Below are 25,546 nucleotides of genomic sequence, written 5' to 3'. Positions count from 1 at the left end.
GATGATCCTGGAAGCTGATTTACACTTGCTTGTGTCAAAGCGAGGGAATCTATTTGACGAGAACTTTGACGGAGTTCAATACTTCAGTAATTGCTGTGACTAAGATGATAACTTATAAGTTTCTTTGTGGTGTTCTGCTCAGGATGCATGGCAGATCTGCCGATGGTGTTTTTTACTTAGCGATTTTAGCTTTACTTAAGACTAGGCAAACTTTGATTGTTTTTCACTAGTGCCCGCCAAGATTACCGACTGGTAAGTCATCTATATAAATTTTATTAAAGAAATATCTCTAAACTTTTAGCTACTGATATTCTCGTACTAATTGTAATCGGCTTTCATCGCTTCAATGCGCTTGAATTTTCAGAACCGGGCTCTTCCTAATTTGCATAATCCGTAATCGGCCCGTGGGCATTACGGGAGAATAATGCCCTACAATTCAGTGACAATTAACCAATCAGAGCGCGCGTAATATCGGCCACAAGTCAAAGCCATATAATAATCAGCTGTAAATAACCAGTTTTATAATTGAGACAAAATTTCACCTGAAAAATACCTCTGGACATGCGAAAGCCATTTTTACCTTTGTTTTTGTTTTCTCACACAACTACAAGTGTCTTTGATATAATTTTTGGCTGTAGTCCATGAACGATTTTTTTCCAAGGAAATGTCAACCTCGTCCTCAGGGCTTTTCCCTGGAAGGTGAGGGAAAAGCCCTGGGGACGAGGTTGAGGAATGTAAGATGCAGCAATACAGACTATTTTTAACAAATCGAAAAACTCCCGTAAAACCTGAGAAAATTAAGATACGGTACTTATTTCTGTCACATTACAGGTTTCGGTTTAGCACTCTAATGCGGATGGCGAGGTCGCCTCACAGTGTGTTTGTCTACAAACCAAACTGTTTTCTTGGGCAAGACACTAAACCGTGTCACAATTCCTCTCCAACCACGTGTATTGCTGCCAGGGTAACCCCCATTTCAAGAATCCTGTACAATTAGAACAGACGGATCAAGCTGGACACTGGAATTGTACAGTTAAAACAACTACGAAATTCAGACAATATTTCGATAAATTTAATCACTTCTTTTTCCTATAATTTAATATAAAAAATACATGTGATAGCATTACTGTTTTGCTCCAGGAAGATGATAAAACTCACCAATCTTCATCTTTACCATTGGGAGCCTGTAGGCACGTCACGCGGGTTACGAGTGAGTCACGCGTGTTTTCTCGCGCCGCACGTATTTTGCGCTCGACAGGAAGTGTGTTTGTGTGTGCGTGTTGTACATGTATGTTTCCAGCTATCCGTTATGTGTCTAACGATTTACAGCATTAAACCTGTAGTCATTCTTGTTGTTGTTGTTGTTGTTGTTGTAGCATTATTTTATCACACATGGAGAGGAGATATTCCTCACAAGTGTGATCAGTACATTTCTGTTGCCAACAATAAAAACAATTTCTGTACAAAGGTTCTTCCTGGCATTTTAGACCAGTGTACTTCAATGAAATCTCCACCTAAGCTCTCCCAGTTCATGCTCCCTAGTAACACTGGCGCCACTCCATGAGGGACTTGAGGGCGCCTGACCAGAATGCGCACACCGCTGGTCGGCCCTGTGCGGACTGCAATAGCTCTGGAACAAAAAGATGAAAAAAAATGCCGCATATTTAATATACGAGGGTCCCACAAGTAGACAGAAAGAAACCGTCTGGTATACCTTACTGATCATGACAAGTGAAAGAACATGTAAGCTAAATAGACCTTTCCAGCAATCCACTTCAGTGCATAAGAACAATAGCATCAGAGCGAGGTTGGAATGGACATTTTTTTGTTGTATTTTTGTCCACCCTTGGCCTCGACTGGGCCCCATTGTTTGTTGGAATGCGGGAACGGTTTAATTGTCAAATACATAACTAAAAAAATGGTTTAACTTATTTCATTCTTACTTGGAGCCATTTGGAGATTTGACCATCAATCCACCCACGTGACCCTGCCGTTCTTTTGGTCCAGTGCCCACGTGACGGCTATAGTGGATCACGTGCCAGCCCAGGCCCTGTGCCAGCGAGTGTGCTACTGACAAGCGATGATAGCAGACCTGTAAAATCAGAATTATGAAAATCTCACGTGAGTTCAGTCCACAAACAACAATATAATGACTTCTAGTAGAGAAAGATTATCTTGACCAATGATTACCAGTTCTAAAGCCAAGATAAATGTTTTAAGCACACCTGACTAAGAATGAAATCTTCAAAATCTTGAGCGTGAGTGGACAAGTCCAAACTCTCGCCATCACCATTGACAACATGTATATCTCGTACTCCCACATGCAGCTGAAATGATGATCTGTTAATAACAAATCACATCCTTTGATTAACATCAAGATTCTCAACACTGGGTTTCTTACATCTTTTCTAATTCCTTTAAGAGAATTTTATTCTTAATCAGAGGCAGAGTTACCTTTGCTCTTCCTGAGTTTCCATTATTTTGCATTAATGTTTTGTTTTGTTTTGCAGCTGACCTCTGTTATAGCGAGATCAGTGGATTAGGTGTCTTGTGTCGGTGACAAGTGAAGACAATGAGTTAACTATCAACTTCAAGTTGGAGGAGTTAACTGTCACTTAAAGCCTTCTTTAGAGGTAATTTAATGTGATAAAGCGATGACCAAATGGTGGATACCTAACAAAGCCTATATTATTCGACTTGTAGGCTAACAGCAGAGGGTTTGTTCTCTAGTCTGCGTTTCTTTGTATCCAAATATATATATATTTTTTTAAGAAATGGTAGACAACGGGAAGTTCTTAAAATCGAAATGTTAATTTCTGGAACTCTTTAGCGTCTACTTAAAATCTCTGCAAAACTGTGGCAAATTGAATTGAAAGTTCTTAGAAGAATAATTCTAATCATCTCAATTTTTATTTCATTTAGGACTGATTTCCTTTATAAAGTCCTGTATTCTAAGTTTTCAATTAACCAAATGGAAATATTTTTTCACCTTTTTAACTTCTTGTAAATACTGTAGTTCATGTAAAAAGTTAAATTATCCCTTTCTAATAGTAAATACTGTTCTTGAAAAGCCCCATTGAGAAGGTGTGATGAAGTATGTATGTTGTGTTGGCTAGGAACCCAGGTTAAGATGGATTCCGCTCAAAGTTCGAGCAATAAAAGTGCAAAAATTATTTACTTAAAATCTACTCATAGCGCGGTAACTTTTTGAATACTATTTAAAACATCTCACTTTAATTAATTTCTCCTAGCAACCCCGCAATTAAATTCTCAAGCATTCTCGAAAAAGTTCATGTCAAACCTCGTAAGAATGCTTAATGCGTGTGTTATTGTGTTTTCAACTAACGCGAAACGTCCGTTTCAATTGAAATAAATTATGGATAACTTCAAGTTCAATTTTCTCTCGCGGAATCAGCTTGAGTCTCAATAAGTTCTTCTTACCTTTATTCAAAACATTACCGTGCTATGTGGTTTTTTGGTAACTTTATGTTTGCTATTATTGCTCGAATGTTCTGCAGGAAATCATCTTAATATGTGGAGTGCAGTTAGTTAATTAATAATGAGTGTTTTAACCAGAGCTGAGTTCAACTAATATGGTCCCAAGAGCCTTCCAACCTTGCAAGATGTCCAACCTCTGGAGATGTGATGTGAATAGTCGCTAATGTAGTTGTATCAAAGCCGACACTGCTCCAATGACATGTAATACACGGATCAGTTAGTCTCGCCTTCACTGAATCAACCACCTCTACAACCCTGTAGTAAAGTATAAAAGAAAGAATGAATGCAGTTAAATGCAATTTAACAGAGTCAACAACAAAGAGCACTTGCGCTCCCCTGGTAGTCAGCGGTGTCGACACATATGCGCATGTGTCGGAATTCCACGTGCTTGCGGATCGTAGCGTGGAGTAAGTACAGGAGGCGTTTTCTGGCATTTTTTGTAGTGTGGCAGCTCATTGCCCAGGCAGTTCCCCTCCCACCCCTTTCCCTCCCTCTTTCCACTGTTTCAACAGTGTGATGGGTGCCTGTTCCTCTTACTGCATGGGGGCTCATGGCTGGGTTTCCAGGATTTGCCAGCCATGGGAGCAGTCTTCATCTAGGAGCTGGCTGCCAATAGTGGAAGCTCCTGGATGTCTCAGGAAGCCAATCTCCATTTTCGCGATGCAGTTGTTAAAGCAATATTCTGAGGCCAAACCATTTATATGTTTATCTGAAAGTACAGGTATTGTGTTTGAGAATTGTTTTCCCACCTCTCCTCAAGTTACAACCATTTAGCCTTATTTTGCCTTCTTTCAAGTACAGTAAAAACCTGCATGTAAGAACCTTGTGGTTTAAGAACCTGCTAGCAGAAATCTGCCATTTTAATACCCAAAAATATAAGAACCTGTACAGCCAAACAAGATCACGCACGTTCTTGTATACGTGGGTTACAGTTAAATTATGATAAACATTTCAACCAAGTTAGGAGAATAAACTTAAAGTTGTGAATAAAATAATAGTGCATATTCAAGGACCAATACCACGTTTATTTATTGTTTCTGGTAATCAACAACCATATCTCCTTCATAGAAATTAACATGCTAATTAAGCATCTACTTGGCCTAAATTGCCAATAACTGCCCCAAAATACAAGAACCTATTTTGCTAGACTTAAAATATAGGTTCTTGTAAACATGGGGATTTTTACTGTACTCAAGAGCTTACCCTCTTTGAAGCACCTTGTGCCTTGAAATATTCAAAACAGTTTCCAATAGCCCATCACTGTGGAGTGAAACAAAAAGAAAAACTGTTGACCAATATGTCCGAGAGTAATGACAGTGTGAAACAAAATGATCATTCAAACAGAAAGTACAACCCATCAGCCATGTAGCTGGGTTGAAACCTCCCACCTGATGGATTCCTAAAATGGTTAACAATGTATGTTTGTAATGAGTAATATTAATATCAATTTCACGAAAGACTGTGTTAATGACCAGATTTCCAAACACTGAGAAGAGAGTTGAAAATGCGATGCGCAGTGGAGTATTTTTGACGCACTTTGAGGCGTTTGGAAGTGTGGTCAAACTCCATCTGGAGTGTTTGATATATCTTCTCAGTACAAACTAAAGCTAAGGAAAATAGAGAAATAAAATCGTAGAATCTATGCTAATTAAGATCAGATATTCAAACACCATCACAGTCATGGTGTCCTTTGTTTCTGGCAGTGATTTCCCTTGTTAAAACTTGATGAATTATTGACGAGTTTGAGAACCACCGATAATAAACATTTTGTACAGTGTACAATGTACCTAGCACGTTTCATAAGCACAGCCAAGAAGCATGTGTATGTATTCACTAGCCTGAGAAAACAGATTGAAATGTCATCTGTATGCAAGCTGAATTCTTCAATCATAGACATAGCAACAGACAGAGATTACGTATTTTCCTTGGTCGCACACTCAGCCATGGTAATAATGGTGTGTCTCATACACTTGACAAGTAGTCTACCAGACGCACCAGCTAGTTTACAGGTGCACGAAGAAAACAAGACCCAAGACCTGTCTGAGATTCTAACTCACACATTAATTCCACACTGATGACATATAGGTAGCTCTACAGAGGGTCTTGGATTCGCTGTTACCTGTACACAAAATTTCAACTGAGTACTAAGAAACCCGAGACATTAATCCCTGTAGAGCTACGTCAGCAGTTTGGAATCTTTTGGGTCAAATGTCTGACGTAAATAAAGTTGTTATATGTAAGAGGAATCATCCTTTTCAGGCTAAGATATTACCGGAGTATCTGGTCAGCCAAACAGACCCACATTAAACTGAAACATTGTGAAGACAGCTTGCAGTGTAGATCCATTCATTTAATAGGACAGTTCACAGTGTAAGTTCCACAAACCTTTGTAGATATGGAGTTACCTCAGCTGCTGTCATCGCCGAGGCCCCAGCAAGGCAGAGTCTCTTATTCCCACCCTGCATGGGGTATGCTGTGACAGGACGAGGGGTTACCAGAGTCTGTGTCTGATGGTGCTGCTTTCTGAGAAGAGAGTGAAGAGCATACTCCAGGGAATGTACGCGAGGGGCTTTCTCTTTCTCTGCTGACTGCAATTTACCACATGAAATGAACAACAACAGTTTGACATTCAGAGATTCAAAATATTACCAAATGGCTAGTAATAACATAAATGGAAACTGAATAAACAGTGACAAAACAAAACTACATTTTTGCAGCTACAAGTGAAATAACAGTAAACAATAGAAAGCTCTGTATAACAGAAATGTACACTTTGCTATTATATACAAATAAAATACAAATTAAAAACGCCCCCAAAATATAGAAAACTAAACTAAAATAAAATATAATGTCAAAAAAAAACATGCATATGCTTACCACATAATAATAATTATAATAAAAATAATAAAAATAATAATATTAATAATATTTGTATATACACAAGATAACCCTGTCAATGTAATAAACACTGGCATCTGGTATCAAAGGAGGTCCTGTTATTAGAGTACATAAGTAAAAATACGAAAGGTTGAAAAGGTAAATATTCACTAAGAACATTGTCACACCGCCAAAAAAATATAAAAGAAGTATGCATCTGCACATAAAACACATTTGCAAAGCATGGTATAATAGCACACAATCCATGATGGCTAAGCCAATGAAAATTCTGGAAATACATTATCCAATGATCCAGCTTTTAATAAATGATAATAATAATAATTTACCATGCTTGGTGATTCTCTTTATTCTCATCACCTTTCTACTGAACAATCTATCGACATTTAAAGGAGAAATAAGATATTGATCATCCTAATAGGAATTCGGCTCAATGGCTACAACAAACATTTTAGATGTTGTACCTTTTTACTATTTTGCTCTGAATTGTCTTTTTTGCAACTGTATGTGATGCAAAGATCTGTCCCTGGAAAAATCTGTGGAATGAAATAAATAAGTCTGTATCTAATTCAAAATCTGACTTAAAATTACTTTGAAATTTAAAAGTATACAAAATTACATGAGTATGTATTTCCAAAACTGAATAAAGATCAAGATTAGTACAGAATTGGACACTCACCTCAGCTCTAATTTCGTTTGCCATCACAAGGTGTGGTCTGTTTTCTTTTGTGCTGTAAGCTCCTTGTGAGAGCTGTTGATGAAAGAAAATAAGGGAGACTAAATAAATTAATAAGACTTTGTTATTCAAAAATTAACAAGTAAATTTATTTAACATTTTCATGCTTTTATAACATTAAATAATACTGTGGTCTCCTATTGGGATACAGATATAAACTTTAACATAACAAAAACATTTGACATAAATATATACACCTGCAAGATGTAGCAACTACATGTATCATCAATAAGTAAGTAAATAAATAAAAGGTAGATAGATATAACAAGATTTTTTTGATGTGCACTGAATATCCATGTATGTCCATCCCATAAATGGTAAAAAAAAAAAATAAAACAAACAATAAAAGAAACGTCTGAGATTTGGTCTTCAGAATAGCTTTTTATTATATAGACATGAGTGTTTTACTGGAAAATACACCACTCCTAAATTAAAATTCATACAAAACCACATCTGGGACTCGGGTAGCATATTTTCAATACCCTCACCAGTGAAGATATCAATGATTTCACTGATATCAAGTTTGCCTCTTCAATTGTACCTAAATTCGTTGGTGTATGATCAAAACATTTTCGGGTCTTCCTCAAAATGCTTCGACAATATTAATCTTCAGCGATCTTCGGTAATCGTCGGAAATTTTCGGAAAATGTTCGACAACGTTCGTGTGACCTAATCCAACAAGTTTTGGAGAATCTTCGGAAATCTTCCGAAAATCGTAACAAAATGCGGTCATCAGTATGTCTGTGTAATAAAAAGAACATTACACATTAGCTCGAAGATATGAATTTTATGTTCTCGTGGCAAGAACAATATCTCACTCATGAGATATTGTTCCTGCCACTCGAACATAAAATTCATATCTTCTCGCCACCGTTTAAGATCCTCTACATGTATATATCCAGCAAAAATCAGATGAGCTAAAATCACAACCAAACCTTACTTTTGAAGTGGTTCAAACGTAAATTTTACAATAATTACATTGTAACATGAACCAATTCTCAAGGCAGCAATGATGGAAAAAATAATCATACAGTCAGGTATATTTGCCAAAATGAGACTTGGGGATAACAATTAAGCAATGTTGACATAACATGCACAAGGCCTGCATTCAACCTGCACAAAGAGCTCCTTGCAAAACAGGTTTGAGTGCGCTGATTCCAGCTTCTGTTGCCAGGATGGGATGACTGTTGGCATGTTATCATAGCAACCACTCATCAAACCTAACAGAAACACAATTTAATTTACAGTTTGATCCTCAAAAAGAAAACAGGTAAAACAACATGACTAAATTTTAATTTATAAGAATGACACATCATAATAATAATAACAGTTATGCACTGAGTTTTTACAACTTTGTAAGCTCAAGGTTTAAAGAGATTATGATTACAACTTTTCACAATTCCTTCTATACATATACTTAACAGTTGAAAACAGCATTTACATTAGAGCCAGCATTTTCACCTCAGTGATGACTACCACCTTCATTAAGATTTGTTGGTGTTAACTAAAGATACATTTTCAGTTGATAAGTATAGTCAATTATTTACTACACTTAACAATTAGATTATGAGCAGAAGATTTCTATCACATGATAATTGGTGAGGGCGCAGCCCAAGTCAACTATCACGTAAACAAATCGAGAACAAATACAGTGTAACCATTTTTTTTTCCTTATAAATCTACTATTCAACTAGCAAATATCTAAAGCTTCTCTACAGACACTTCAAAAATGCAAAGAAGCGTCCGCCATTTTGTAACAACTGCACAAAATTATGCTAGGCTACTCAACTGTCTACAACAGAATATATAGTGAGTAGTACAGCCACTAAGATAACAGTATTCTTGATAGAATGCTTGTAGATGTATACAATAATAACATGTATATAGCTTGGCTATAGCACATCACTTTATTGCAGATTGTGATTTTAACACAAATTGTACATCAAGTTGGATGTCTGTACTTGGAATTTTGAAATATAGTTAACAGCTCTTACCTCTAACTGTGGCAATTTCTAGCTCTTTTCCAGACTGAACAATAGCAACTCTGATTTCTGCTGTCCCCTCCAAATCACTTCCTACAGCCACCTCAAGTGCTCTGTTATCTTCAGTGGATTGCTCAGTTCTTTCTCCAGCTCTTGCTGCTTTTGTGACTTCAAATAAACCTGGATTTCTAAACTGGGAACCAGCTGGTGAGAGGGATGGCATTTAAATCATGTACAATGCTTTCCACATTACCATACATGTATGCAAATTTGCTAAATGTCAATGGGTGAAATCATCACCTTCTTTAGACTGGTCAAGAAAGGCTTATCATGCGATCATTAGACAGGCATGAAAATATTGAACCCTAGAGTGATCAGTATATTATTTCTCCTGACAGTATAAATGCATTGTGCAGAAGACAGGTTGTGAGAATAAAGGAATCATCACCTAATGGTAGGAGATGTTGTCTTGATGTAATATAAAATTCTCAAAACTAGATGTTTATGAAAGGAAATTTTGTATTGAAATCAACAAGGAGAATTAACACCAATGGAAGCTTGGGATCTGTTACTTAACTGGACTTCACAGTAGACTTTTTTGTTACCTTTATATTGACTTCAATCTGCATGAGCACATCTGTACGTACTGTAAATGTTTACCAGCTATACATGTAATTAAAAACCTAAGCTGTGAACTTTTGTTAAAGTCTGTATAAATTTAACAAGATCACTCTGTATCAGTTTAAATTAATTGGTGTGATACAGTCATAACATTTCAATAATTGAAATGACACAAGGATGTCTATGGCAAGCCATTTGTAGCAAAATTTAATCCTTACAATATATGTTTAATCCTTTAAATAACGGTTTTATTTAAAGATAGAAAAAGGCATTCAATCCAATGGTAAATAAAATTTTTGGTTCAATTCAATCTTTTAATTTTCATGATTCAATCCAATACCTGGAATATTGATTCAATCCAATACCTAAAATATTGATTCAATCCAATACCTAAAATATTGATTCAATCCAATACCTGGAATATTGATTCAATCCAATACCTAACATATTGATTCAATCCAATACCTGGAATATTGATTCAATCCAATACCTCAAATATTGATTCAATCCAATACCTGAAATATTGATTCAATCCAATACCTCAAATATTGATTCAATCCAATACCTCAAATATTGATGCAATCTTCCTGGGCTGAGCGCAGCCAACAGGAATGAGAGTAACTGAGCACTAGAGAGCACTGAAAACATGGTGGACGAAGGAGAACTAGATTTAGAAGTTGAGTTTCCTAAGTTTCTTGCAGACATCTTGGATAAAACGGAAATAATTTTTGAGAATTTTGACTCAGAAATTGGAATCATGGAAGACCATTTCTTAAAATTCCCGTTGAGGTGCTCGAGGAACTTTGAGGACTAGGATTCATCTGGACAACGATAACAAAGATGATTGGAGTTTGGAGACGGACAATTCACAGAAGATTGACAGAGTATGGCTGAGAAGATATGAGGGGTTTCAACAGCTTACCTGATAAGGAACCGAAATCATTCAAGAGTATGGATATAATTTCATTGCAGGTTTCTTTAAGTCCATCGGGTTACGGGTTCAACGGAGAAGAATAAGAGAAAGGTTAGCAAAATTAGATCCCCAAAATACTGTTTTGAGATGGGGTGCGTAAATTCACTTTGGCATCTGGATGGACATCACTCTCTGATCCAATAGAAAATACTAATTCGGCTGTATAGACGGATTTTCTCAGAGAATAATGTTTTTGAAATGTAGTGCCAACAATAAAGCAGAAACAGTTCTTGAATTGTTTCTGGATGCCGTTAAGAGGGATGGAGAATTTTGGCCTTCAAGAGTACGAGTAGATCATGGTGTTGAAAACGTTGGTGTGTGCGATACAATGGAACAGGTTAGAAGAGAGGAGAGGGGCAGCTTCACTGCAGCGCCATCAACACAACCAACGAATTGAAAGATTGTGGAGGGATGTTTCCGTTGTACTTCCCACTTGTACTTTTACACTTTTTGTAGTATGGAATTGTCAGGCATCCTGGACACTGATAATTCAGTGCATCTTTCCACCTTACACTTAGTTTTTCAACCAAGGATAAACCTTGCTCTTTGCCAGTCCACTGAAGCTTTATATCACCAAAATGTAAGAACAGAAAAAAAAACTGGTTGCCATACCAAATGTGGCCTAAAAACCCCCTTTCAAATGGAAAGTCATATGATTTTGAATACTATGGTGATGACCCTGATGGTCCAACTCCATTGGACAGTGATAACAATGTTGTAGTTGAAGAAATTGACCTGGGACAACATGATTCAGTGCAGTCATTTGTATTGGAAAGGCTAGATCCCTAGAGCCAAGGTTTAACTCCGTGAAATATGGTAAGCACTTGATCAGATATCTAGGACCCAAATTGTGGTCAAAATTACCAAAGAGCATAAGAGAGGCCACATCTCTCAGCACTTTTAAGACGAACATCAGAAATCTCAACAATCTTGATGCATTATTAGATGATGGCTGCAGAGGCTGTCCGCTCTACTCCTCCTAAAGAATTTTTTTAAGTATGTATTATTGTATTATAAAATCCCCTGTACATAGTTTCATAACATTTTTTAACTTGGATTTAAATTTTACCATTGTAAATAGCTATAGGTTTTTTTTGTTTTTGTTTTTGTTTTTGGTATTTAACCCGTTTTTGTTATGTCCCCGTATTAGTAGGGGAGTTTTTCCCCAGCTAGGTGGTTGATGACATTCTTAATAAAGTTTCTATCTATGTCAAATGGGAGTAGACATCTTCCAAGAGGCTCTAGAACTAGTGACAGTTAAACATGTGTGTGGGCTGGGTAAAGGAGATTATGGCCCTTAAAGTATTTTTGCAACTCAATTCACAACAGAAAACCTCACCCTGCATCAAGTAAATTATTTTCTCATCTTCCTTTTCATTGATATACAAAACTCAGAAACTGCTTGAATTACAGAATGCCTAACTTCTAGCAGCACAACTAAACTGAAGAGAAATCAGGGCATTTGATAACTGCCATGTGCACTACTCTGCCTTGTAGATTTTTCAGGTGCTTATCAAAACAGATGTTAAAATGTTGCAAGGTTAATTTGTTATCTTATTTTCAAAAGTACCCAGGACACAAGACTAACCTCTTGGTGCACTGGCGTAATGGCTACTAACAGGACTCATGTCACTAGCCAAAACTAACTTTGCACCAGCCAGCTTTTTTCATACACAGCTTCACTGACTTTTTTATAAGAGTGGTCAACCTTGGACATTTCTTGTTGCATCTAAAGTGTTAATAATAATCACTAAGAAAATTTCACTCCCACAAACACGAATCCTGCTTTTCTTGAATATGCTTATGTTCAATCCCTGATGTACTTTTATCAGTGTTGCCATTTTCTTTTATCTCCCTTTAATAGTTAAATATTTATCATATGCTTATTAAGGCAATTATTTCCATGAAATCCACTCATAGTTTCCCTATTTTCATTAGTTTCTATTCTCTTCAGTTTACTTTGTCAGGACAATTCTCAATTTTGTTTTCATCCAGTAGACCAGTACTCCATTCCATCGTGATTGTCACAATGGCAAGTGAAAGTGCAAAATCTACTATTCAAAACTGAAATGTGTGGCTAGTTGGCAGTAGTGTTAGCCTTGAGCGCTGGGTACGCGATAATATTCACAACAAATTGGTCCCATGTTTGTCATAGAATATCAAGAAAAACATCGTTTTTAGGAAAGAAGTACCACGTGTGGGTTAAATAATGCAAAACATGAGACAACAACATTGAAAAACTTAAAACACATCCCAATGTTCAATGATTGCTGTCTTGTAAAATGTAAAGGTTCTTATTTCAAAAATAACTTAAAGCCAGGTTTACACAAGCAGTTTTTGTGAGGAACATGTTTGACTGTGCACACGGCACAGCAAAAATTTTGTTTACAGTTCAAACTTTAGTGTGCCAGTAATGATTGGACAGCAGAAATATGCACAATACCAAAGACCAATGTGGTAGGAAAATTTGCCACAGTTTATGTTATTTGCCAAAAACGCTAGCACACACAGCTTTTGATAAACAAATATGTTTGTCACATAAAAATTGGTTAACTTACATCTACAAAAGCGGCAGTAATGGAATCTAAATTTTTCGTGTCCCTTGTGTCCCGGTTGTAGCAATGTCTCATTTACCTAAGCAGACTAATGGTTTGATCAAGAACTTCGGCATGCACTTCTGAAACTTCTGAGTCAAAATTCTCAAAAATTATTTCCGTTTTATCCAAGATGTCTGCAAGAAACTTAGGAAACTCAACTTCTAAATCTAGTTCTCCTTTGTCCACCATGTTTTCAGTGCTCTCTAGTGCTCAGTTACTCTCATTCCTGTTGGCCATGCTCGGCCCAGGAAGATTGCATCAATATTTGAGGTATTGGATTGAATCAATATTTGAGGTATTGGATTGAATCAATATTTCAGGTATTGGATTGCATCAATATTCGAGGTATTGGATTGAATCAATATTCCAGGTATTGGATTGAATCAATATGTTAGGTATTGGATTGAATCAATATTCCAGGTATTGGATTGAATTAATATTTTAGGTATTGGATTGAATCAATATTTTAGGTATTGGATTGAATCAATATTCCAGGTATTGGATTGAATCATGAAAATTAAAAGATTGAATTGAACCAAAAATTTTATTTACCATTGGATTGAATGCCTTTTTCTATCTTTAAATAAAACCGTTATTTAAAGGATTAAACATATATTGTAAGGATTAAATTTTGCTACAAACGGCTTGCCATAGATGTCATTTGCGTCAATAACCATTCATTAACCATTTACATCTTTTTTACCTGAGCGGTATGTCAAATCTCCAATTATGGATGCCCCTGTTCTTTTTAACCTCCATCTTTTTCGTAGCAACATAAGTTCTGAGTGAAAATCTTTCGCATTGCTTCCCTGGTTTGAGTGTTGATCAACTCTTTCTCTTACTGCATCTTCCATTCTCTGTGCTCCTCGCAGCAGAATATCTGCAGCATTGGTTAGACTCTATAAAGATAAGGCACAACATGCTTGAGCCTAATAGATGTAATCATTGTACACTTTATCTGATCAAAACACTGTGAAGCCATATCTAAATGAAAAAACAGGTCTTGGAGTTATGTCAAAGATGGTATATCTTAAACACTGTCAGATTAAATAAGTTTAGAGTAGGTAAAGTCTGCATATGAGCCAAGTGGCTCATCAGGCCAGAATGTATCCCAGTTTCTGTAACAGAAAGCGACTAGGAGTATTTCTACTCCCCTCTGGATGGTATACTAGTCCACTGCAGGGTACCCCCAGCATTAAGTTTGCCAGATTAACCCATTTCTACCCCTAGGTAGAAAGAGGCACTGTGAGAGTTTTAAAAGTGTCTTGCCCAAGAACACAACAAAATGTCCCCAGCCAGGGCTTGAACCCAGACCTCTCAATCTGGAGATGAGTGCACTAACCATGAGGCCACCCCACCTCCCAGAGTAGCTAGCCTAAATTTTCAAATTTTCAGCAAGTGACCATAATCATTATTACACTGTATTATTACAGATTATTATTACACTCAGTCTCGATCTCCTTAGCACATTTGTACATGTAGCCATCCTTCTTCTTTTGTATCTCTCTTTTTTATTATTATTACATTATTTTATCTTTGGGGTTTTTTCTTAACTTGGTAGACTATTATTCTCAGTTTCATTCATTTTGTATGGAAACTCTTTCCATCATTCTATCATCATTCATGGTGCCACCAGGTTTTCATTACGTGATACGGAAAAAAAAAAAATGACAGTCAACTCGTGTTCCTATACAAACCTTCTTTTTAGTAATCAGAGAGAGGGTAGCTTTAGGCGTGGCCTGGTTTTGAGAAACTGGGTCCAACACCATGTATTTCTTGTCACGCACTACATTCAGCACATCCGATAATACACAGACCTCAGTTAATGACTTCCTGTGGGATATGTAAAAACAGATTAGTCAGAATTTCTTTACACTGAAGCATGTATAATTGCCATGGATAAACAACTATGACAAGCACAAAACATTCACATACCTCCATATCTGACTACACATGCATTTGATAACACACTTTTAAAACATATCTAACACAATAGAATCTACTCCCTCCAGATGCAACTTGTTACAAATACATGCCAATCAATAGCAATCGATAAACAGTTTTTCATGTGACTGCCAATTGATCATCAACCAATACTAATTTTATTGACTGGCATTCATTGATTGATTGCTTTTCTAATCTTTGATCTTCACTGATTGATCACCCTGGAGAATATTACCTCAAGTTTTCTCTGACAGAATCCCAGGGCCACAGAGATGGTTGAAATGTGACAAGTGATTTCTCTTCATCCTCTTTATCAGCGTCTTCTTCTTGTCCTCTCACATCTGATAGAAAGTCTATTTTGTGTGCCAGCTTGGCCAGTTTCTCTGACATAGATAGCTGACTGATGGCGAGAGAAATCAACCATGAATGAAAATCATCATCATCATCATCATCATCATGCTTATTAATGCTGTGTTTAGACTTGAACGGTTTACCGAGGTATCAGAGTTTACTTACCTAGGTAAACATTTTCCGTGTGTAAACGCCAACTGATACTTTGGTAAATGCCGCAAAAGACAAAAGAAATTTAACCGAGGTAAAAGTTGTAATTACCCTGTGATCAGGCATGGTTACAGTTGGTAACCAAGGTCAAGATGACAGATATATCCGCTTGTGGCGGCGTAATATTTCATTTCCCGCGGTGTGCAGATTGTGTGACAAAATGTTTCTTTTCCAGTTTTGACAATCTTGACAAATAACATGGAAAAATTGGATCGATCTTCTTACGGCGAACAATCCGTCGCATAAAAGAAAGCATTGTATTTTTCATTCTCAGTATTATTTACAACTTTCTCTAGACAAACTTTGATCCTCTGTTATGTAATTATTGTCAATGTATTTTGCCACCTGGGAGGATGCTGCTGCATACACAACGTATCCACGTTTCTACGCATATAACAATGCTTACTCTGGGTATGATCAAGCAACTGAATTTTCACCGCAATATTATGTAATGCAGTCCTCGCCTATGAAAATGATGGCACCTCAATTTGCTCCTGTTCCACTACGGTGGGATCCTCGTGCAAGTTCGATTTCATGACGTTGTTAATGCAGCGCGCGCAAATGTTGAAAGATTAACTTGAGTTATTTGAGCCGGTATAAACACTGAACGAATGTACCAAGGTTAAGTAACTTGACCTTAGTAACTGTTTACCTTGGTAAAAGCTCAAATGTAAACACAGCATAAGTTAGTAAATTAAGTTGGTGAAGCATCACACCAAAAACTATAATTACCGGTATAGCAAAAGTTGCTTAGATTACAAAGAAAATTTTCCAAATAAATAACTGTAAGTCCACTGAGAAAATATATAAATAAATATTTATGATTAACAAATGCACCTATGCCCTTCCTTAAAAGTCAACGATCAAGGACCAGACCGTTGATGATGTAAATTAAACGGTCAATTAACTTTGTAGGTGATTTACAGCGCCGTATATCTGTGGAGGCAAGCCGGTCCGATCATGAAGGACCATGAAGGGACAGTCGCCCCTATATTTTGTCATTTTGGCAAGAAACACTCACGGCACATATTTCTCTTGTCCATCTCTAGAAATTTCCTCCACTTCATTTTCCAAAAGGCTTTCTATTGCGATATCCACAGCCAAGCGAGACGCCATTTTGAAAGATTTTGACATCCCGAAGTAGCGCATGTCATGGGATCATGTTATGGATCTAAAATCGCGGGCTCGTACATGCAGGTGTGAAATTGAAAAAACATGGCGAGCTGAGATGGCGATCTTTGAACAGTTGGGCGTCAACAGTTTCCCTACTGGAGGTGAATTTAGTACAATTTGCTGAAAAGGTTGGTCAATTTTAAGCGTATAATATTTGTACGTTTACAACATAAGCTTTTTGAGTTCCCTTTATAAAAAAGACAATATTTGTTCGTCATTCAATCGAGTTATTTTATAGTAACGCGAGTAGAATTTTTGGATAACGAGAAATGCTGTGGGAATACGAGCGGAAGGCAAGTAAGTGCCTCCGCAGATTTTTTCGAACTCTCTGAAACTTTCATAAGACTCCACAGAAACACAGAGGAATTGCTTTCTATTTCTTTTCGACTAAACTACGAGGAAAAGACATGATTTCGATTATCAAAAAGGAAATGCCATTGTTTTAGGGGAGATGTAATCTGATTGGCTGGGCTATCATACACTTCCAGCCATTTTGTATACAGTAGAAAGACGTCATATCCAAATTGGTGACAAATCAATCAAAACCCTATTTGAACGAAATTAGTAAGAATTTTTTCTATCCCGTGAGCAGAAGTCTGCTACTTCCTCTGTTTCACTCAAAAAAAAATGATGGCTGCAAATAGTTGTTGCTAATCGTGTTATTGTATCCTGCTGTTTAGGTTTTTTTGTTTTTTTTGGCGACCAAAATTTTTCTGTTAGTAGCCAGCTGGCTCCCGAACAAAAAAGTTAATTTCAAGCCCTGTTGTTAAAATATTGCCTTATAGAATTTGACACCACCTACGATTTGTGTTTTGCTAGTACAAATTGTGTTAGCTTATTTCTCTTGCAAGATAGTTTAACTTTTAAATTCCCCCTGAACTTCAACAAGATTTCTGTTGTTCTGTGCTTCCAAAGGATGTAAAATGCAACACACAAATTAAACATGTTCAGGCAATCAAAAACCTGTCCAATGTAGGCAGCCGAACACCCTATATAGATTGTGTCAGGTCAGATATCGTGCTGATAGCTGGTCAGAGTCAGCACTGTCGTGCAACAATTGGCGTATGGTCGCCAAACTCCAGCAAAACATGTGGATACTGGAACACAGTTAATAATGGCAAGTCCCTGACAAAACTAAATCGATGACCAGTGACATTTAATCAATGGGTATTATCAATGGGTAATCAACTTATTAGTCTTTGATTATTGGCAATGATCATTGAGCAATGAATGACCAAAAATTTTTCTTGCCTATTGGTTACACATGAATACATTGATTACTCCTCAATGTCATAGATTATACACTGATGCTATCGAATACTCATCAATTACTTACTGATTACCTGTTGTTTACTGAATGATTGCACATATTGTATTATGCTGCACATCTATTATAATTTTCCAGCATTTTTCTTTATTGCAGCTGACTTTTCTTCCCTAAATTTGTATGTGAATTATGGTGTGAGATGATAATAACAGGCAAAGAGAAATAGTACATGTACCTTGAAAAATTTCTTTATTTTATTTCTTTACAATTTTTGATTTGGTATTGGGCCTACTCTCTTATCTACTATCACCTCATAGCGGGTCGTACAGGGGTATTCTTGTGATGTGTAATTAGCTGATTTTATTTTTCATGAAATATGAATGTAAGAAATTATTCTTCATGATCCGTGTCCTGAAGGTTTTGTTTGACCCATGAAGACCTTGAATTATTAAACGATATTTGTGATTTCACCACTCTATTCTTTGTGATTTTGAGACACAAGTCCAATGAAAGATTTGATGTTTCTTTGGGCTGTTACTATACAATGTATGAAGTGGACGAATGGTTAGAGTCGTATATCGAGAGTGATTTAGGTATGCGACTTAGCCTTTCACAATTTTGCTTTCTTCAAATACTCTTTCTAGTGTAAGAGCAGGGTTTTTAAAAAGAGTTCCTTGCTTATTTTCGTGATTTGGAAAGTGAAATTTTTATTTCCATGGTCAGCAATTCGCTATTTTTTTCATTCGTGAACCATTTCAGAGACCCTCCTGTACAACCCTCCTCATAGTCATAGATACTTCCAGTCCATAATCTAATTGTTAAACCGAGTGCAGTTACCAGCACAGTCTTCTTTACAGTGTGTTTTTGTTAGTAATAGTTGCAGAATATTTTTCATTATTTTAGCTATGGTTTCCTTCAGTTCTTTGCCTTCTGCATTGGAAGAAAACAGTCCATGCATAGTTTTGAGATCTCCTATGTCGCTAAGCAGAAAGAGGACACAATATTGTGGGAGAGAGTTTGCTTTGGGGTTACTTGCAATTGACTTAAGATGGTCACATTTTTGTGTCTCACTTAAGGACGGTGCCTACTTTTGTTAGTGCGCACACATTCTGCGCATTATGCAAGGCATGGTTTAAGCGCCAGGCGCGCGCTGGGTTGACATGATGCAATCAACTACGCTACCAAGTACACGACTAAATTGAATCAAAATTTTCCTACTGTGACCAAATCAAGTTTAATGAGCCTGTACTTAAACCAGAAACACCAGAACAGTAGCATATCGCTAACCACTAACTGTTAATGTCTTCCAGCTGAAAAACTAGCTGTTATTTGTCAAAAATTATACTGATTTCCAACTGTAAACATGTACCTGCAGATGGCGTAGTACGCGCGCAAAACGAGTTCAAGATAAGCAAATGTTTTACTTACTGGGGAGGTGACAGGAAAAAATGTAACAAGCACCGTAAAAAGTTTAAAAAAGGATCAATAACTTTAAAAAACGCGAGGTTACTCCTATATTTTATGTTATGAAATGGAAGTGGCAAGCCTATTCAGCACATAATTAGTTTCTGGTTGTGACCAAAAGATATTTAGACTGTATTTTAGCTGAAACGGAGGAAGGCTGTCAGAGATGCTAAAAGTGCTGTTGCAACGATTTTGTTATTAAAAACATACCAAAAATAGTTTTTATGGTACCATTTACCATGTAGTTTTCAGATCTTTATAAATGTGTTTGTTTTTCTGTATGTAAAGGCGAATTCTAAGGAAAGCTATGAAGAAATATCCTCTCCTTCTATTTTCAGAAAAATGCTGATGTCAGCATTTTTGTTGAGATTCAAGGCTAATTATCCCGAAAAAATGCGTGGCTACCCTCTTGTTTCTTTGTGGATTCCGAGAGCCCCTGCAAAGATCTACTTTTTCCGCAAGGTCCTAACCTGGCGCAAAAACCTTTGTATTTAGTAGGCACCATCCTTAAAGGCATAAAGTGGAAGGGGGGTGTTTGACCTTGGAAATCCAGGTGTGAGGGGCATCTAGCTTTCACGAAAATATGTCGGCTGAAGGGGGGTTCAAAAGAATCGTCCCATCCATCAGCGATGATTGGATTTTTTGTGGAAATATCAATAACCAATGTCTGTTGGAAAGTACTGAGAAGGTCCTAGTCCAAATTGAAAACTGGGTCAATTCCAGCCTTTGGGTATACATTTGGTATATGTTTCTTCAATAAAAATTGGATAATTGTAGATTTTTTGTTTTAAACTGAAAATAAGTCACCCGGAAGGTGTTAGTCAAGTTATCTCATTAGTACCAGCATTATGCATAGTTATGGTATTGTGTTATTTTATACTGCTGACTACGGAGCAAGGTTTCTGAATTGATTTATTATGATTTGAACAACGTAAGTAAATGATAAAGCATGTCAACCGAATTTTTGTCAGAATACTCGGCAAAGTTATTTACAAATTATGCGAAACTATTATTACCTATTTATTTAAACATCTTCACCTTATACAGAAGTCCGAGTGTGATTGTGAATAATTTCAGCGTATTTTTAGACGTGACGTCTCACTTTTGTTTACTTTCGGATTTTTCTGCCTTGATTATCAGCATGGGTTAATTGTCATTTTATGCTAATTGCCCTCTCGGGTGATTCAATTTTTCCATGAAACAAAGATGAATTTGCTTGCGGTCGGTGGAATATTATTAAACAGAATCAAACCTGACAAAAACATTGCCCCACGTATTGTTAAATTGTGACACAATGCGATATGAAATTTTGATCTTTGAAATGGAAATTGGCAACATGACACTGAATGCGAAATGCTTTTAATTGATGATATCATTTGTTTATTGTTTTTAAAAGTTTCAGGTTCTCCTTGTCATCTATTTACAGACCAGATCCGTCGCTGAGCGAACCCAGTGAAAGCTAAAGATCACTCATGCGGAACCAATAAGCTCATGGCGTGAGTCAAGTCAGCTGGAAACCCCGTCACGTGACGCGATAAGAAAACAACACTTCTCGAACGCTATTGTGAAGTTCATTCAAATCAAATATGTACGCAGCGCAATAAACACCGGTCGCCTTCAGGAGTAAAATAAATCGTTTTTAATTCCTTCTGGTCGCATTTCTGGACACTATGGATGGCCTATATCTTAAAATAACCCAGGATTTTACACCTGACCCCAAGGAAGCAAGGTTCGGTGGTAAAGATGCACCGATGGCTGTAGAAAAGGGCGATATTATTTTTGACGTTCGGAAACGCGGGGATGGATGGATGTATGGCAAGAATTTAAACAGTGGAAAGGTTGGAAAATTTCCTGAAAGTTGCGCGGCGAAACTGACTGGAAATAACAAGATGGGGAGCGGCTCGGGAAGTCCAGATTCTGACAAGAAAGACGAGAAAAAAGATGACAGAAAACCCGCCGTAAATAACGAATTAGGCAAAGAGAAGCCCGCGTGGCTTCAGAATCGAACGAATACGCCTATTACGAAGAAAGCGCCGCTTTACCCGAAACCTTTTGCCGGAAATATGAGGCAACCGCAAGAGAAAGAGAAAGAGGAAAGGAAGGAAACGTCGGGTGACTCAGGAGTTGTAGAAGATTCTCCAGATGGAAATTACTGCAATGATGATGAAAAGCCAACGAACCGAGACGCTTCGAAAACCGGAAATACTGTCAAGGATGATAAACATGAGCCAAAGATTGGACTGAGATCTCTTCAGACAGTTCACAAACAGAAACCAGAAGCTAAGGCGACTGAAACCGACCGAGTTAAGGCGATCGGAAGGCCTTTCAAATTGAACTTAAGCAAGAGTGGCGAAGGATCAAAACCGAGTGAACCCAGAGCTGTGCCACGGTTGAATACGAAGAATACAACAACGGCAGCGAGAGACACTCCGCGATCACTACAACCCACGCCACAGGAAGATTTGAACGAAGACCAAAACTACGAACCGATTGAAAAGAGCGAGAAGAAAAAACCTCAGGCCAAAGAAACGCCTAAACCTGTTCAACCGAAGGAAGAACCCAAAACAGCCGATATCACGGCGGCTAAAATTAATCCGATAGGCAACCAAAAGAAAGTTGACGAGAAAACTCAATCAAACGTGACCAACAAGAGCTCTGCTGGGGGCGCTGCAGTTAATATTCAAGAAAACCCTTTGTCGAAGGACGAAGGTAGTATTTATCAAGTACCCAGTGTTGTTCCTCCTAAACCTGCCCGATCGAACGTTCCAGGGTGCGCAGAGTGTAACGAACCTCACATCTACGACACGCCAATGCATTACAAGACTCCACCGTCATCGCCATCGACAGGCAAGCGAGATAACTATGAGCCAACGATCAAGAAACCGAAAGAGGAGAAATATAAAAGAAAAGGCGGTTCGACAAGTCTGAAGCCAACATCATCGGTGATCAGGAAAACGAAAGAGCAGATGAAGCACAGAATGGCTTCTTACGAGAGCATAGAAGCTGAAGGAAGACGCTCCACTGAGAGTATCAAAGATGCGGTGCGCGCGGTGAATGAAACCAAAGAGAAGTTACTAGCGCCGAACAAGCGGCCGAAGATACGAATTTTAATGGGCATGCTTTTAGGATTATTGCTGGGTGTGTTCATATTTTTGACGTTGTACCTCTTGGCTCAATTGCACGTTGTCGTTTGTGTCGTTTCCGCTCTGTTGATTGGTTTTGTTGTGGCTACAATCTTCGGTTTTCTGGACAGGACGCGTCTTCAGTGCATCACGTTGCTTGTCTTTCCAAGCTTGTTTGGCTGTGGCGGAAAAATTTCATTCTGGTTGCTTATCACGTTTTTTATCGTTTCTGGTCCAGCGTGCAATTTCATTGACAATGTACGCATCGTCACGCAAAGCAGGGCCTGTGTAATGGAAACGCACAACTTAGGAGTTAATCGCAGTTCTAATCTGTCTGATTTTGTTTTCCTGGATGGAAACAACCATGCCGTTGTACAGCGTGTACTCAAATATGAGAACATTTCGCACGCGGCGAGGAATTACATTGAAACTACTTTGCTGTCATCATCTGATCGCCAAGATAAGTCGTTTAAAAGCAATTATTCATCTGAGGTCATTTGCATGAGTTATCTACGTCGCGCATACAACATCTGTTCAAGTGAAGTGGACAACATGTACACCAACTGTATACGACTAAAGGCTTCAGTGAAATGCGAATTCCTGATGCCGAAGAACGCGTGTGATCACCTCTCTGACGCTCAAATCCAAGAAACGTGCGAACACATAAACAGCGCGAGTAACCACACGCTATGGCAAATTAAGAAAATTTTGGAACAAAGCCCCGAACGATTGAGAACAAAAGACATGCCTCCAGACAGTGACCATGCTACCATTATGGCGGGAGAGCTATGTGGATTTGTCAAGATTATCGCAATGCTGTTGCCTTTGCTAGCGTTCCTTGTGTTGTACGAAGCATACAGGTATCACAAACTGTACTTGTCCTGGAACGAATTTAACAATCATTTTCTTACGCTTCGCTTTAAAGCGATTGAGGACATGCGCAAGGCGAGCGGAGCCGCTGACTTGTTGGTACCTTTGAAAAAGGCTGAACTTCAGAAATTCGTTCAACCAACGGCCTGCCAACTGGCCAAGTCTGAGAAGCGAAGCATGCTGAAATATCTGCTGTTTTACTTCATTTACTTGATGTTCGCACTGATGATCATCCTCTTGGATCATTACTTCTTTGTCGTGATCACTGGCGATAACGAAGTGCAGTCCAATATTTCCAAGAGGTGTAATGGAGATCTCAAGAAGTTAAAGAAGACGTATATTATAATCCTATCTTCTCTGTTTGGAATCTTGCTGTTGATTATCCTCCTCCAAGCTTTCATCCTTCGCTTACGCCGCCTGATCTCCTCGCGTTTCTATCCAAGGAGAGAGAGAAAGCGTATCGCTTACCTTTACTACAAACTTCTTGAAGAACGTAAAACATTTTACAAGTCAGTCATTGAGAGTATGAATAACTTCTCCGAAGAAACTGAGATGCTCAATAGACTGGACGCAGTGTTGGTTCTTTGTAATACCTTCAGCTGGGTCAAAGCCGTGTTTGAGTTTGTTGGCATCAATATCCGCAGGTGTGCTGTGTGTGGAACGGGGCTGAACAAGAAGTACCTTTACTGTGACACTGAGGACTGCGATGTCATCTACTGCCGAACGTGCTTCTGGGACCTGGAAAACAAGTGCCTGGGGTGCATGCGCAGTAGCAAGATGACGTCACGTTCGTCAAGTTTGAGTGGCCAATCACAGAAGAGAAAGAACGATTACGTCAAACCTGTTTGATTTCACGATTAACATTGTTGTCCAGAACATCAGCCAAGCTATCAAGCAAACTGCCTAATAGCTGCCTATGAGACCGAATTGAGGGGAGTTGGCCCAAGTATTTAAACAATAGAAAACTGCGCTCTTTATAGAATAGTGACCTCGAGAAACATATTGAAGGAGATAACAACAAACGTTTTGCGCATATTTTAACAACAAACGTTTTGCGCATATTTCTTGATTAGTGCCATTTAAATTTACGAATTGTCAATGCGTTCGGTTTTCGTTAACTTTAAGTAGCTGATGTTGTTGCTTACAGTTTTACGGAGTTAGAAATCAAGGCTTAAGTTATCATCATTTACAAGAGTAAGGAGCAAAACAACGAATATACGATTTTTGAGATGAAGAACAGACTATTTAATGCTAAAGATAAAAAGCGGATTCGTAGTTGTGAGGAAAAAAGAGTAGAAAGAGGAACTGAAATAAGGATTTTCCCGCGTCGTTCTGGCCTTGACATGCAGTGAAGCTTCCCCCGTTTGGATCACTCTTTTTCCTGACTTATAGGCGGACTTCGCGTTCAGGTCACGCTTTCTCCTGCCAGGGTCACACTTTCTCCTAGGGTCACGCTTGCTTCGGCTTTATTTTAACACTACAGTGATCCAAAGGAGCTACTGGTCAGTTTTATTCACTTATGGATCTGACAAAACACGTTATGTGTTGAAAATACTTCGAATAATTTTATGCACGACAGCAATTTGTGAAACATGTTTGCCTTGCTTTGCTTTGCTTTGCTTGTTAACATGTTTAGCAAAATTTCTTAATTTGATCGGAAATGATATCGTCAATAAAGGCCATGAAGAGTTAGACTGTTTTTTTCGTGTTGTCGAGTTTGTAACCTGCGGGACAAGTGGTTTGAGGTTCCTTCGAAGAAAAGCTGTTTTAAAGCGATTTTTCCTTGTATGGGGTCGTGTCAAGCACCCAACACCCGTCCCCACCCCCCCCCCCTCCCCTTTCT

General features: G+C 38.0%; 2 protein-coding genes across 2 annotated transcripts; one reads left to right on the top strand and one right to left on the bottom strand.

Annotated features, from left to right (window-relative positions):
• Positions 1-1,050: 1,050 nt before the first annotated feature.
• LOC145485954 (mediator of RNA polymerase II transcription subunit 17-like) lies at positions 1,051-16,956 on the bottom strand. Its single transcript, XM_081464621.1, has 14 exons — positions 16,829-16,956; positions 15,482-15,646; positions 15,000-15,135; positions 14,006-14,201; positions 9,124-9,315; positions 8,243-8,349; positions 7,073-7,144; positions 6,858-6,929; positions 5,884-6,086; positions 4,702-4,758; positions 3,616-3,753; positions 2,226-2,340; positions 1,944-2,092; positions 1,051-1,630 (listed from the first exon to the last, which is right to left on the bottom strand). The coding sequence occupies exons 1-14, from the start codon at positions 16,954-16,956 to the stop codon at positions 1,423-1,425; spliced, it is 1,938 nt and encodes a 645-aa protein (XP_081320747.1). The 3' UTR covers positions 1,051-1,422.
• Positions 16,957-21,381: 4,425 nt separating this feature from the next.
• On the top strand, positions 21,382-25,406 carry LOC145485950 (uncharacterized). Its single transcript, XM_081464615.1, has one exon. It carries the CDS (start codon positions 21,382-21,384, stop codon positions 24,550-24,552), a length of 3,171 nt encoding a protein of 1,056 aa, XP_081320741.1. The 3' UTR covers positions 24,553-25,406.
• The last annotated feature ends 140 nt before the right edge of the window (positions 25,407-25,546 follow it).

The sequence above is a fragment of the Orbicella franksi genome, chromosome 4 (assembly GCF_964199315.1).
Source record: "Orbicella franksi chromosome 4, jaOrbFran1.1, whole genome shotgun sequence".
Classification (NCBI taxonomy): domain Eukaryota; kingdom Metazoa; phylum Cnidaria; class Anthozoa; order Scleractinia; family Merulinidae; genus Orbicella; species Orbicella franksi.
Note: the sequence above shows the minus strand (reverse complement) of the source record. Positions and strands in the feature narration are given on the sequence as shown.